The sequence below is a fragment of the Acanthochromis polyacanthus genome, chromosome 4, assembly GCF_021347895.1.
Source record: "Acanthochromis polyacanthus isolate Apoly-LR-REF ecotype Palm Island chromosome 4, KAUST_Apoly_ChrSc, whole genome shotgun sequence".
In the NCBI taxonomy this organism is placed as follows: Eukaryota; Metazoa; Chordata; class Actinopteri; family Pomacentridae; genus Acanthochromis; species Acanthochromis polyacanthus.
Window position 1 is genome coordinate 36,831,418 of NC_067116.1, and position 15,395 is coordinate 36,846,812.

The following is a 15,395-nucleotide window of genomic DNA, read 5'->3' on the forward strand; positions in this document are numbered from 1 at the left end:
TTTTTTGTGAGTTTATGATGCATTTGGCAATGTAAGGTAAAATACGTAGAGGCACATTTTAATGTTTGTCCAGAAGATGGATGTTTTTAGAGGTAAATTTAACAGATATGCTTGTCTGCCAGAATCGAATAGTGCAGGTTTAAAGTAATTAGCAGTAATAATGTCATGGTGCTTTCAGTGCCTCGCCATTCAGTTTCCAGACCTGAATTCTTTGCAAGCAGCAGCTTCTGAGGGTAAAATATTAAGCCAGCATGGAAGTGCAAAAAACTGCAGTTCCTTTAGCCTGCCTCCAGAAGTGAGTTAAACCCCATGCGTCTCACTCGCCCTGTGTAGGCTGCAGGTAAAAGCCTGCCATTGCCTCGTTTCAGACAGCTTTCACTTCTGAGTTTTACCAATTTCAAACTTTCCTTCGCTACGGACAACAACAACCTCCAAGTGGCAACCTCCATCCATCCATCCATCCATCCATTATCCATACACCGCTTGATCGTCGTTAGGGTCGCGGAGGGCTGGAGCGTATCCCAGCCTACGTAAGACAAAAAGCTGGGGACACCTGGCAGTCTATCACAGGGCTGCACATAGAGACAAACAAGCACATTCACATTTAGAATTACCAGTTAACCTCAGCATGTTTTTGGACTGTTGGAGGAAGCCAAGCAGCCACCTGGACAGCCAATAGGAACACAGCTTACTGGACATCCAGAGGGCTGGCTTAGTGAAGTAAATTTAGTTTAAAGTTGAAGCAGAAAGTTAACAAAGAAAGTTGAAAACCACCTTCTGAAACCTGAAATCTCTGAGTTTTCACACATAGAACGCCTGAACATGTCAAACTAGTTCCGTAGTAGAACCTTCACTGTAAAAATGTCATAGTATGGTGTGTTGCTCAAAAAACATTACAACTAGCCTGTCTAGGGTCACCGAGGAGCGACGCAAAAACAGGACAAACGCTGGTTTCCAAGGGGTTAGGAGCAAGGGCGTCAGTTTGTTTTTAAAAGTGGGGGGGATGGAGACCACAGCACTTTGAGAAAATGTCGAAAAATGGCAGCAAAATGCCACAAGCTGGGTCCAAACTCACAATCACCGCACCAAAGGCAGAGGCCCAACCTGTTGTGCTATTGATACATGCAGGAAGAGGGGTCTGTGGGCCGCTATAGTACTAATTCTCCCGGGCCGAAATTTTGCCCCTGCACGCCTCTGGTCGGAGCTTCCACTTGGCACGGGCGCAAATTTAGCATCTGCACTTTTTTTTTTTAACCTCACCAAGGTGTGCTGCATGTCTGTGCAACTCTCGGCCGAGTGCGGATGGTGCGTTCAGGAGCGTCGGAATTTTCTACACTGCTGAAAATAACTGGGTTTACAACGGCTTACATGTGAAGAATTTGAAAGTGTTGGAGACAAAATGACCCCTGACAAAAAGTGGGGGGGACACATCCCCACCGTCCCCCCCTAAACTGACGCCTATGGTTAGGAGGCTATTTATTTGAAAGAGTAAGTTTACAACAACACAACATATGAGCAGAAAAATCACAAAGTCTGTCTTTAGTTCAGCTGAAAACACAAGTTTTTGTCTTTTTTATTGACCAAAATTTTCAGGAAGTAGATGAAGAATAATTAGACTTAAAAAAAAAAGGTTGGACTTCTAAGTCCAACTTATTTTTGATCCTTGTGGAGAGTTTAATCTTAGAGTTTGTAAAGTTGTTGAGTTTTTAGAGTCACATGAATTGTTTTGACATTTAATAACCGAGTCCTGAAATAAAATTACAGTTGTGGATTTCTGTCATTTAGTCTGGACTAAACAAATCACAGCAGTATAAATGTCAAACGTCATTATGAAGAGTCTGGATTGAGGTTTCACTTGATAATGATCAAAACATGAAATTTAGGTTGGTTTAAAGGAATATTCGACCTTAAATCTTTGAATGTTGACCTAAAAGGTTGGTTTCAGGAAGTATTCTCCACCTACAAGGTCCTCACACATCTACCTTAAAGGAGCATTCCATCAAAAATCCCGGAAATGCACCTAAAATTTTGGTTTAACAAAGTATTCCATCCAAAATCCTCAAAGAGACCTGAGGGGCTGGTTAAAAGGAATATTCATCCCATGCAAACCTCCTTTCCACCCACACAGGACCAACCGGCGACACTAGGGGGACAGAGCCTTTGCCATCATGATTCAAGTCCATCATAATTTGAATGTTAACAGTCCAAAATGAAAAAGTCATGTACAGCTTTCCTATTGGGTTAAAGAGCCAATAAAAAAAGAAAAGAAAAATACTTTGTAAAAGCAAGAAGTCGGTAGCAGCTTTCATTTTTTCTTACAACTTTTCAGTGGCCCCCCAAAGTATCTGCTGTACCCCCCAGTGCCCCCCTACTAAAATTAATCTGGATCCGCCCCTGGCCAGCTTCACTTAATAAATGTGAGGTTGTTTAGATTTAGTGCTGAAGATGCTTTCATAAATAGGCATGGAAAAAAGCGTGGTGGATCAGTTTTGTATAAATAATATAAACACAGAACTAAAATAAAATGAAACATCTCTTCAATTTATATCACTGATTGTCACAAAAATAGTACAGCTTCATTGTTATTTTACAAAAGGCATGTTTACAATATCACTGGAAATGTTTTTGTTATACACACGTGGACAAGATTGTTGGTACCCCTCAGTTAAAGAAGGAAAAACCCACAATTCTCACTGAAATCACTTGAAACTCACAAAAGTAACAATAAATAAAAATTTATTGAAAATTAAATAATCAAAATCAGCCATCACTTTTGAATTGTTGATTAACATAATTATTTAAAAAAAACAAACTAATGAAATAGGGCTGGACAAAAATGATGGTACCCATAACTTAATATTTTGTTGCACAACCTTTTGAGGCAATCACTGCAATTAAACGATTTCTGTATTTGTCAATGAGCGTTCTGCAGCTGTCAACAGGTATTTTGGCCCACTCCTCATGAGCAAACAGCTCCAGTTGTCTCAGGTTTGATGGGTGTCTTCTCCAAATGGCATGTTTCAGCTCCTTCCACATATGTTCAATGGGATTCAGATCTGGGCTCATAGAAGGCCACTTTAGAATAGTCCAACGCTTTTCTCTCAGCCATTCTTGGGTGTTTTTGGCTGTGTGTTTTGGATCGTTGTCCTGTTGGAAGACCCATGACCTGCGACTGAGACCAAGCTTTCTGACACTAGGCAGCACATTTCTCTCCAGAATGCCTTGATAGTCTTCAGATTTCATCGTACCTTGCACACTTTCAAGACACCCTGTGCCAGATGCAGCAAAGCAGCCCCAAAACATTACTGAGCCTCCTCCATGTTTCACCGTAGGGACAGTGTTCTTTTCTTCGTATGCTTGGTTTTTGAGTCTATGAACATAGAGTTGATGTGCCTTACCAAACAGCTCCAGTTTGGTCTCATCTGTCCAAAGGACATTCTCCCAGAAGCTTTGTGGCTTGTCAACATGCATTTTTGCAAATTCCAGTCTGGCTTTTTTATGAGTTTTTTTCAGCAGTGGTGTCCTCCTTGGTCGTCTCCCATGAAGTCCACTTTGGCTCAAACAACGACGAATGGTGCGATCTGACACTGATGTACCTTGGCCTTGGAGTTCACCTTTAATTTCTTTGGAGGTTGCTCTGGGCTCTTTGGATACAATTCCAACGATCCGTCTCTTCAATTTGTCATCAATTTTCCTCTTGCGGCCACGTCCAGGGAGGTTGGCTACTGTCCCGTGGGTCTTGAACTTCTGAATAATATGAGCCACTGTTGTCACAGGAACTTCAAGCTGTTTAGAGATGGTCTTATAGCCTGTACCTTTAAGATGTTTGTCTATAATTTTTTTTCGGATGTCCTGGGACAATTCTCTCCTTCGCTTTCTGTTGTCCATGTTCAGTGTGGTACACACCTTTTCACCAAACAGCAGGGTGACTACTTGTCTCCCTTTAAATAGGCAGACTGACTGATTATGAGTTTGGAAACACCTGTGATGTCAATTAAATGACACACCTGAGTTAATCATGTCACTCTGGTCAAATAGTTTTCAATCTTTTATAGAGGTACCATCATTTTTGTCCAGGCCTGTTTCATTAGTTTGTTTTTTTAAATAATTATGTTAATCAACAATTCAAAAGTGATGGCTGTTTTTGATTATTTAATTTTCAATAAATTTTTATTTATTGTTACTTTTGTGAGTTTCAAGTGATTTCAGTGAGAATTGTGGGTTTTTCCTTCTTTAACTGAGGGGTACCAACAATTTTGTCCACGTGTGTACATAGCGCTAAAAGTACAAGAATATTATGCAAAAATGATTGTCACTCAAAATTCTGTGTAGAATTTAAAAGACTGAACAGGTCCTCCTCACAGAATGTAATCAAATGAGAATAAAAAGCTCAGATTACAACTTTATCTCCAAAAGCATTTTGCTCAGTCTTCTCTGCTAGATGTGATTCATGCATCATAAGATGCTGCACAATTCAGCGGACCTTGGCATGAACCTTGAAGGGAACAGGTACACGAGTAACTCCAGTAATGCCTTCAGTTGTCAGTTCATCTCCATCAGGAACAGAAAAAGAGAACTTCTGCAGTAAACCCACCAAAAACAGGAACAGCTCCATCTTAGCAAGGCTTTCTCCAAGACACGCACGTTTCCCTGAAAAGTCAACAAAGATAAACAGGTTTAAAATCTTTGGATGAGTTTAGATTTTCTACCCGGAGCCTCTCCATTAGACTGTTGAACAACTTCATCCACCAGGCTGTCACATGCTGAACTCTTCCCCTACCTCCCCCCTCTGCCCCCAATCCTTGGACTGCAGCACACATTTACATAAGGAGAGACTCATATCACCATTTGCACTACTGTACATCTCAACAAGCTATTATAATATCTGCACGACTATCACCTCAGTAAGGTGTCCTATGTTGCATTACCGCCAGTTCATAGGCTGATTTCCATGTAGTTTCTTTATTTTACTTCATTTTATTTATGTTGTATGTGGTCCTTTTTAAAAAATGTATGGCGCTAATACAAATTGAATGTATAGAAAAATTGACAAACTATTCTATTCTATTCTATTCTACATAATAATTTGTAAAATGTGAATGTGGTGGTCTGTACCTGCAGAGAAAGGCAGGAATGCTTCTCTCTTCACAAACTTCCCTCCAGCATCGAGGAAATGTTCTGGATTGAAGGTGTCTGGAGTCTCCCATTTGTTCTTGTCAAACAGCACAGAGGTCAGGAATGGCATCAAGGATGTACCCTGAAAAAAATAACCAAAATCCACACAGGACAACACTGAGGTACGCTGCAACATTTGGATAATTACTGACACTTAAAATGACTGTAAAGTAAATGAACCTTTGGAATGAAGTAACTACCCAGTGTTGTATCCTTGGCAGCTATCCTGAATCCATTGAGTGGAACAATATTTCCCATCCTCTGGATCTCATGGATGACAGCGTCGGTGTAGGGCATGTTTGGTCTGTCAGCCATGGAGGGCTGGCGGTTCTGTCCGATCACTTTGTCTATCTCAGCCTGAACTTTCTCTGTAGAAGTAAATTGACAAACCAAACCAGTATAATTTGCTTACCATGTTTCAAGCCTTGATGTGCAGGTGGATCCGAATACTCGTAATACTTGACGGACTCTAGTAGAGTCCAGTCTGGCACACTTGAATGGTGGAAACAAAACTGTGACCGCTATCGTAAACTGGCATTAACAACCAAATACTGCCTGTGCATTACGGCCACTTCCACCCCATTTTCTCGAAGGCTGGCTCCATCAACAAAATCAGGATTTCACTCTTGCCTGAAAATGTAGATATGCTCATTTCCTGGCACATAACATGAAGAGATTGTAGGTAGGCTACTGAAATGTCTGTTATTGTAAATATATGCCACTGTTTTGCACTACTTGTCTTATATATATGTGTGTGTTTGTGTTGTTAATGTAATATAATTAATTAGGTAAATGCGTCATTTTCTAAATTAGTATTTAATTTGTCTTTCAGTTTGTTTAAATACTCTTCCTTGTGCTAATGAATAGAGAAACGAGTGTTATAAATAAATGAATAGTATTTTGTCATTACCACTCCCCCTCACAGCAGATGAGCCAAATATTCATCATTAATTGTGCCCGAATACCCGAAGCCCACAAATTGCTATTCGGACCAGCCCTACTTTAAAGTTGAGGATGCATCTTTAAAGTCTCACTGATGTTTTTAGATGAGTCAGTAATTAGCCATGCAAAGAATCATTTTAAGCCATATCGTTGGTCAGTTAATCAGTCCAGCTCTTTGGTCCGGACTGAACAATTACATAAATTGCCATAAAACTTTGTACTGGTTGAACTAATCTTCAGAGTTTTTTTTCTGGCACCACCACAAAACAATGAGGCAACGGTTTTATGAACTGTGTTATCTCTGGGAATGTTTCATCATCATAAGGTACAAATTTCAGCAGTCCAACACTGACCTTAACTCAGCAGTCCTCTCATCAACATGATGTGCTTTGCTTTTGATGCTAATTTGCAAAAGCTAAAATGATACTTTCAGATGGTGAACATAGGAAACTAAATTTCTGTTAAACATCAGCATGTTAGCCTTTAGCATAGCCTCACAGAGCTGCTAGCATCGTTTTCTTGCTCCTTTATATGTTCTTGTACAACCTAATACATTACTTACCCTGGATCTCAGGGTATTTCATGAGGTAAACCAAAGCCCACAGCAGAGTGCTGGAGGTTGTTTCTGTTCCAGCCAGGAACAGATCCAGAGAGCACAGAGCCAGATTGGTCTCAGTGAAGCCCAGCTCACCCTCTTTGTACTGTTCAGAAATGCAGAAAAAGACACTTGGTAAGTGAGTGGTAGCTTGACAGAAATGGACATGACGGTGCAATATGTGAGAAGCAGTTGTCCGCTTACCTTCTTCATCTCAATAAGGAAAGTGTCGATGTAGTCTCGAGGATTGTTGCAGTCCAGGTCCTTCTTGTGCCTGTTTACTTCCTGACCAATGAAGTCTTCGATGATGTTGAAATTGGAGAACATTTTATTGAGAGGACCTGGCAGGTACTTCATCACTCCAGGGAAGGAGTCATAGAGCTACTCAGGATAAAACAGATTATCAGAGAAACATTTGTTAAAATCAAAATTTTCCATATTTTGTAAACCACCACATCGCTCAGTCAATTACAGAGAACTGACTCCTACAGTAATACCAGAGTACTGAATGTTAATGACTCACTAGAGCCCATATGCTTCCCTCCAGATGAATACTCTCAGAGATATACTGAAGCATGATCTGGAAGTTGTGGTCGCTGTAGTCAAACCTTTTCCCCATCACCAGCTGGCAAATAATGTTGGATACAGCATTGTTGAAAAGGGTTCCTGGGTTGAAAGATCCACCTGAAGAAGAGGAGACCACTGCTTGAAATATTCAAATAAGTAAGTAAAAGGCAACTTTGCCTGTTTACTGTTGCTGCCACTTGTGCAGGATTATAAATGTATTGGAATATGTCACAGTGTTGATGAGGGGATAAGCTGCAGCTGCAGGATCTTGGCAGCTGCAGCTAATTTCTCATCGGGAAATACATCCGGTCTCTATTTCTCAGGTTGAGTACATTATGTCTGATTATGTTTAGTTTTTATAAATGGATGCATTAGTGTTTGGTAGTTACAACACAGATGCATATGTAAATGGTATTAACTGCTGTATTTTCATATTTTATGTTCCTTGACATAGCTTTAAGCATCTGTTCATGAGTGTATGTCAGTAATCTTGTCTCTACTGATGTACTAGAGATGTTGTGTGATATTCTCAAAGATTACTTGTTTTGTATTTTGTGCTTGTTGGCAGTTTTACAAGAAAAATAGCTTGTTTTCCCAATTAAATTTTGCTCAACACAACAAACCATCTGTTCCTTGGCACATTATTTGTTAAGCTAGTTGTATAGCTAAAAAAAAAATGGAGCGACTTTTAGTGAGAACAGCATCATAATTCTATGTTGTACTTATTGTAAATCACCTTTTTCCTTCTCTATTTCCTCCTGCAGGTGTCGGAGCTCCTCACAGATACTCTGTTCTGCGATGTTTTTGCCCATTCCAAAAGTGCGTAAGGTTGACAAAGCAAAACGTCGTTGTTTGCTCCATTTTTCACCATTGCTCTGGATCAGACCACCTACAGACAAAAACATGCAGAGGTGAAGAAGAACTTGTAGCAACTAATTTCTGTAGAGAATGTGACAAGGAACAGAGAATTTTTTTTCACCTGAGGTTCCTGAGTATATCCTGTCTTCCATTGCACTGTATGGTCGATCCACAAAGTTGTCAGCCTGTGCCACTACGGCTTCCTTCACCATCTTGTATCCAGACACAACCACCATCTTACTGCCACCCATGCGGACACTGAATACATTCCCATAGATCTTCGCCAGCTGTGGACAAGAAATAAGTACCAGTGAACCACAATACACAACAAAATCAGTCATCCCAAAAAACAAACAAGAAAAACAAAAAGAAACTACCAAACCCCAAAGAAAGGACTAGATATAACATTTCAATACTATTTCAAATGGGTTTCCAGGTGTGTCGATTTGTCAGAATTGACATTCTAGTTGTGAACAAAAGTAGATTTGCACTTGTAAAGACCATGTTTATCAAAGTAGTCTTGAGTTTCCAATGTCTCCAAGAACTCTTAATTTTCTATCAAAAAATAATTGATAACCTTATGTCTTTGTGACAACAACAAATCATGCACTTTGGTTCTTTCATACTTTTCTTAGAGGTCTTCTGGAAATATTGATAAAATCTCCCAAGTCAAACATATACCTGTAGCAATGCAAATATCTGGTTGATTATTCGTTGGCTATTTTCACCTCAACTAGTCAATTATAGTAGCCATCTACAAGTTTCTGGTTGTATCCTTACTATGAGGATGTCCTCATAGCTGTTTTAAACATCTACAGTTGGTCCAAAACGCTGCAGCCAGAGTACTGATGGGAGTTAGCGATCATATTTCTCCTATACTGGTTTCTCTGCACTGGCTTCCTGTTAAATCTGGAATAGAATTTGAAATCCTTCTACTGACATAAAGCTCTTTACGAACAATTTCCATCATGTCTTGAAGACTCAATAGTACCATATTATTCTAGTAGAACTCTTCGCTCTCAGACTGCAGATTTACTTGTTGTTCCTAGAATTTCTAAAAGTAGAATGGGAGGCAGAGCCTTCAGTTATCAGGCGCCTCTCCTGTGGAACCATCTCCCAGTATGCGTACGGGAGGTGGACACCCTCTCTATTTCTAAAACCAGGCTTAAAACTTTCCTTTTTGACAGATCTTATAGTTAGGGCTGACTGGGTGACCCTGAGGGGGTCAGCTGGAGTCTTCATTTGCACAACTGACTTCCTGTTCGATGTCTCTTACTTTTGCCCCTCATTCTGCTGCTATAGGCCTAGCCTGCTGGGGGACCCCTCTTGAGTCCTTCTCTAACTACCTGTGTATTTACTATCTATACCGGTATTGCATTGCATCCACTCGGTTTCATCCTGCGTCTCCAAGTGTCCCTGGTCCCAGAGCTGGATGCTTCAGATCTGTGGTTGCTGTCCCACCAACTGGCTAAGTCTCCATCATGTCCACTGTGGGATGCTGCTGCTGACCTTCCTCCAGCCCACTGCTTCCAGCTGCCCATTTCCACCGGTCTACTCTGCATCGCCCTCACTATACTTGATATGCTCATTTACATATAGTGTTTGAATTTTATTACCAGCTATATATGTAGTATGTTTAATGCCAGAGCTGTACATCATAACAGTAAACTTATGAATCATCTTCAATGTTAGCTTGTACTTTGTATGTATCATCTATCTTATTATGCATGTATCCAATCGTGTGTTATATGTTCCTTGTTCCGGTGGGCCTGGGATCTTTCTGCATGGAGTTTGCATGTTCTCCTTGTGCATGCGTGGGTTTTCTCTGGGTACTCCGGCTTCCTCCCACAGTCCAAAAATATGCTGAGGTTAATTGGTTACTCTAAATTGCCCGTAGGTGTGAATGTGAGTGTGATTGTTTGTCTGTATATGTAGCCCTGCGACAGACTGGCGATCTGTCCAGGGTGTCACCTGCCCTCGCCCGAGTCAGCTGGGATAGGCTCCAGCACCCCCCGCGACCCTAATGAGGATAAAGCGGCGTATAGAGAATGGATGGATGACTGGATGTTCCTTGTTCCCCACCCTCCTCTCCCATCCCTGTTCTTCTCCACCTCCACCTCTACCTCTCCACCTCTCTACCTCTCTACCCCACAACCCTTCTACCTCTTCTGTCCCTCTAAACCCGCCAGCCAGAGGTAGATGGGTCCCCCGACATAAAGAACCGGGTTCTGCTCGAAGTTTTTTCCCTGTTAAAAGGGTGTTTTGCTTGCCATTATCCCCTTAGGGCTTGCTCTGGGGTTCAGGCATATGGGTTCTGTAAAGCGTCTTGAGACAATTTGACCTGTAATTGGTGCAATATAAGTAAAATGGAATTGAACTGAAATAAATTGAATCTTTGATCATTCCTCTTGACGCAATTGGTTTAGTTCAACTAAATTTATTAGTTGTCTGACAGATATGTTTCTTTGGCACAGTCCACAAGTTCTTGATGGTGTTTAAGTCAGGACTTTGGGGAGACCAGTCTGTAATCTTAACTATAGTCTTACTTTGCCATTTTTTCTGTATTTTTGATGTGTGTTTGGGGTCACTGTCTTAATGGAACCCAACTGTCTGTAAGATCCAACCTTCTGACTGATGATTTTAAGTACTCCTAAATAGTGTGGAGATAATTTCCCAAACATACTGAAATGTCTCCAAGTGACTTTGTAACTGTAATCACTCACAAGGAGTTAAGAGGCCATGACACTAAATAAATTTGATTAAAACAATTTTCTGTATCACCAAAACTGAATAAGCAAGTTGCTGTTTGTATATTTTTGACCAGCAGAGGATTTTGTCGTTTTTCCAGAAGGCCTGTAATAAATTTAGGAGCGAACCAAAATGTATGCTTGTTTTTTGTGAAAAAGATGCATAAATTTAAATGACTCCATCATACAAAATGAGGAGTAATAGGAGTTATAGTCTTGAATTTATAAGGGGTTGTTATTTTCACACATATGCTGTCATCTTGAACAATTGTGCTAAATTCTTTTGAGAAACATCCTGAAGTCTTTGACTCGATTCTATTCAACTGATCTCATCGATTTCCAAGATTCATCTGAATATTTCAGGACAATTCACACCTGATGAAAAGATGCACAGCAACAGTCAGTGTTAAAAACACAACAAATCCAAAATGATGTAACATTTGCATTTAACATAAATTGGAATAATAGATGTAATGACAAATAATAGGATTACATTTACAAACCCCTTATAATAAAAATCTGTATATCAATCATTACCTTGGTAAAATAATTGTGTAGGTCTTTGTCATCCACACTCAAGAAATTCCCCACGATGGGTAGACCCCGTGGTCCTGGAGGATAGTTTGGTGGATTCCTGTGTTTAAGGTAGTCTGCCATTAGAATGAACAGAAGAATAAACAGAAAAAGTCCCTTCAGGTCAAAACTCAGCAAAAAATTAAAAATCCACATGGTTAGATGGTTGACAGCAGCAGCCAGGAGGATTGTCTGAGCATTTGAGATTTCCGTCTCTTGAAAAACTAGTATTGTAGGTCCTTTAAAAAGCCCGTCCACACCTGATTTAAGCTAATCCATTCAGGACAGACGGTGTAAAAAAAACAGCCTTAAGTGCACAAAAGCCCCTGTAATAGGTGGTTGATGTAACCAGATCCTATTCCCCTTTGACACATATTATGTAACCTAGCAATATCAAAACCTTACACTGGAGCAAGTCATGTGACCTGCTGATAATAAGCAGCATGATCTCTGAAACTGAGGACAAAAGTTCTTCAAATTGGAAAAATAAATGTTTTTCTTGTTCAAAGTTATATCAGTTACAACTAACTAATATAAATATGCTATTAACTTTTTTTTTTAGAAACTCATGCTTATCAGGGATTTCAGACATAATGTCCTCTTATGTACAAATATATTTTGTTGAATTTTTCATGTGAATTTCCTCAAACTCACATACTGATATCGTTTGTTTTTCCTGCAGTAATATGGAGTAATGGGCCGAACAGAATGCAAAAACTTTGATGGGATAATTAACATTAACAGACATTTTACATGGACTTTAACTTATCACAGGACAGGTTTTAATCTCATACTTTTCAATAAATAAAAATGTATCAGCATAAATGTTTTTCCCGATCTTAGACTAGCACTTTCATGGAAACTGAATTTTGTTGTTTTTTAAATTAAAAAAACAGCAGTGGCGTCTTGTAAAGAAACTGGCATTGACAAAGTTCAAATCCTCAAAATGAAGGAATATTTACTAGCTGTGATCAGGGCTCCTGTTGGTGAGTCAAGAAAAGTGAAAAATAATATATGACATTTGTAACCAGGTGGTAAACAGAGGCAATTACATAAACTGAAAACCATTGAACATTTTATGTTCTTAGTTCCATGAAATATGGATGTATGATTATATGCATTGTATTTTTGTGTTGGTTAATGATGAAATGTTTGTAAGTGCTTTTTGTTACTGCAGTATGTGTTTAGCACAGGAGCTTACACAGGGCAATGTGGTAACTTTGTGCTTTATTTGTCCACTTGGTGCCACAGCCGTATGTTTCTGTTACTTCTATGTTTCTTATATTTTTTTGCTAATGTATTGCACCACAGGTTTTGTGAACCACATTTCATTGTGTAAATTCTACTACATGTAAAATAAATTGGGAAACAAAAAAACCCCACAAATTTAATTTGAAGTATTGGTGTCTGATTTAACCCGGCTTCATATTGTTAGAGCATTTTCTTTTTATTTGAACATTTTCATCTTTCAGGTACTGACTGCGAGTTTACATTCCTACAATTGAAACAGATGAAGTTGAAAGTGACTGTGATAGTGACTGCTCAGATGGACAGTACCAAGACGAAACAGGACATTTGCCTGCAAGACTTCTGAGTAGTGAAGCAGAGGTGAGCTATCTGGAGAATGAGGAAGATGTTAACCTGATAAATCCACACCAACACATTTTTAAAAAAGAGACACAAATAACTTCAAAATAAGCAAAATAGGGACAGGGTTTTTAAAATATTACAATGATCAGCCACATCCAGTATACCAGATTTTATGACCTATGGCCCAACTGCAGTTAAACCAGATCCTGTTGATTTGTTTCTGCTGATGCATCCTGCTACTCTAAGGGTTCTCACAAGATGATGCCATACACAAAACAGCTTCAAATTGATGAAAGCATGATACCCTATTATGGCAAGCATGGCTGCAAGCAGTTTATCGGGGCAAACCAATCTACGAATCTGATCTGGGTACAGGTTGTGGAGCCTTGCTTCACCCAACGGGTCCATGTTTCACATGGAACGCAATTGTGGAGTCTACACACATCTGCCTGAAGCTGGCTTAGGACAGGGCCCAAGTATACGGTAGTCTTTGGTCTGGGTGAATAAGCAGAAGTTCCTCCAGGATGCACATTTGTGTATGGTAACCCTTTCACCTCACTGATGAAATAACCAAACAAGGTTATGGTTCCCTTGGCACACTGAGACAATGCCGTCAGCATGACATCCCTTTCACAGGTCTGAAGGATTTTGAAAAAAATGCATCATGTTGCGACAGAAGGATAACAGTGTTGCAACCATCGCAACCAATGCCTTAGAAAGATATTCAGAGCATTAAGCATCCAGGTGGAGCAAAGAGAAAAAAGCTTTTGTCAAAGTGCTGCAACCTTTGTGTTGCCTTACATACAACCAAAACATGGGCAGCGTGAATCTTCATGATCTTCATGTGCCAAGATATAGCTCTGCAATAGGGTCAAAGAAGGGGTGGTGGCAAGTCCTGGCTTGGTTTTCTTCACAGTGCAGTGGTGAATAGCTGGCTGTTCTTCAGAAATTTCGCTGGCAGTCATTATGACCTCCTGAACTTTCAGCGGCTTTGTCCCTGGATCTCCTGAAGACCTTGCTGAATAATACTGTACCCTTGTCTTCTGGCCATGATGTTAGTGGTCAGTAAATGTTAAGTCAATCCAAGCTACTGCTACAACATGCGTTAACTATATTTTTGTAAACTATGGTCAGTTTTTATTTTGTAAGATCAAGCACTCCTAGCTCTATGGTTATTTAAGTGTTTTATGAGACTGTGAAATACAGTAATTGCAATGTTGTCAATGTTAGTGTCCTTCAGTGTGCATTGCCACGGTATTTTTATGTATCTAATAAAGTTGTGAACACACTTGTACCAATGCCTAATTATAATATGCTACACTCAGTGTTATTCTTAGTTGGTTTTTTTATGTTTAAAAAGGTAAAACTGAAAAATTTGTGTAAATTTAGACTATGCAATATCCCACCGGCAATAATTGTTGCAGAGTATAAAACCTACATTTTCACTAACATAACCGACATGAAATGAAAAAAATCATACGTTACGTGTTTGGGAAGCCTAAGGAGTAAAATGCATGCATTTATTTTGCAGGGAAAAATCTGGAATTCAACAGGTTAAGAACGTGACACCTACTTCCTGCAGGGTGAAAAGTTAGTGTCTCTGACAGTCATTTGGTCCTTTGTAGGCCTGAGAGTGACTGGGGATATGAGCTAGTCAGTAGGTTAATCTGGGGGCATGTCTCCAGTCTGTGATTGTAAATGGATGAAACTTGCTGGTTGATCCTACACTGTTCACTTCACCTTCTCCGTTGTTCAGGTCCAGTGAAGATATTTCCAAGAAAAGGCACAACCCCAGAAAGCTGCAAGTCTCCAGCTGCCCACCACATCAATCAAAAGCAGAAATGAAAAACCAAACAGCAGAACAACCAGTTAAATCCACAGAATCAAAAAGAGCCTGAAAAATCATGTTGGAAATGTTTCATCTCTCTGAGGAAGCACAGTTTGATTCTGCTGACAATGTGGTGGTTATCTGATCACGTGAGTGAGATGGGGGTCGAGGAAACCAAGCTCCAACTATGTTTTGTAACACTGGTGTCCTCTGGTGAACTCTTCTGAAAGTGGAAAAACAAGGCTGAAGCTTGAACTCTTCCTGTTGCTGCTGAATAGAGGAATGTGAACTGCATTTTACGTACACAATGAGGTGTTACAAACATTTTTTTAAATAAAATATAAAATGCTGCACAATAAATAATTTGTGGGTGAATTAATGATGCAGCTGAGACTTGAGACTGGCTTCAGTTTCCAGACCTGTATTCTTTGCAAACAGCAACCTTCAGGGGTTAAAAGAATGGAGCCAGCATGGAAGTGCAAAAAACTTCAGTTCCTTGAGACTGCCTCCAGAAGTGAGT

At 39.8% G+C, this 15,395-nt stretch overlaps 1 protein-coding gene across 1 annotated transcript; it reads right to left on the reverse strand.

Moving 5' to 3' along the window:
* Positions 1–2,520: 2,520 nt before the first annotated feature.
* On the reverse strand, positions 2,521–11,791 carry LOC127533611 (cytochrome P450 2J6-like). The gene is made up of 9 exons (XM_051947141.1): positions 11,422–11,791; positions 8,259–8,424; positions 8,016–8,168; positions 7,236–7,396; positions 6,917–7,093; positions 6,680–6,818; positions 5,356–5,543; positions 5,116–5,257; positions 2,521–4,650 (listed from the first exon to the last, which is right to left on the reverse strand). The coding sequence occupies exons 1-9, from the start codon at positions 11,611–11,613 to the stop codon at positions 4,475–4,477; spliced, it is 1,494 nt and encodes a 497-aa protein (XP_051803101.1). The 5' UTR covers positions 11,614–11,791; the 3' UTR covers positions 2,521–4,474.
* Between the last annotated feature and the right edge of the window lie 3,604 nt (positions 11,792–15,395).

Bases quoted from the DNA above. Each gene is read 5' to 3' on its own strand.
- LOC127533611 (XM_051947141.1), bottom strand. From the start codon at position 11,613: ATGTGGATTTTTAATTTTTTGCTGAGTTTTGACCTGAAGGGACTTTTT. The intron at 6,819-6,916 runs GTAAGCGGACAA...ATTTCTGAACAG, and splicing joins TCCTTATTGAGATGAAGAAG to TACAAAGAGGGTGAGCTGGG. The intron at 5,258-5,355 runs GTTCATTTACTT...TATTTTTTTCAG, and splicing joins GTAGTTACTTCATTCCAAAG to GGTACATCCTTGATGCCATT.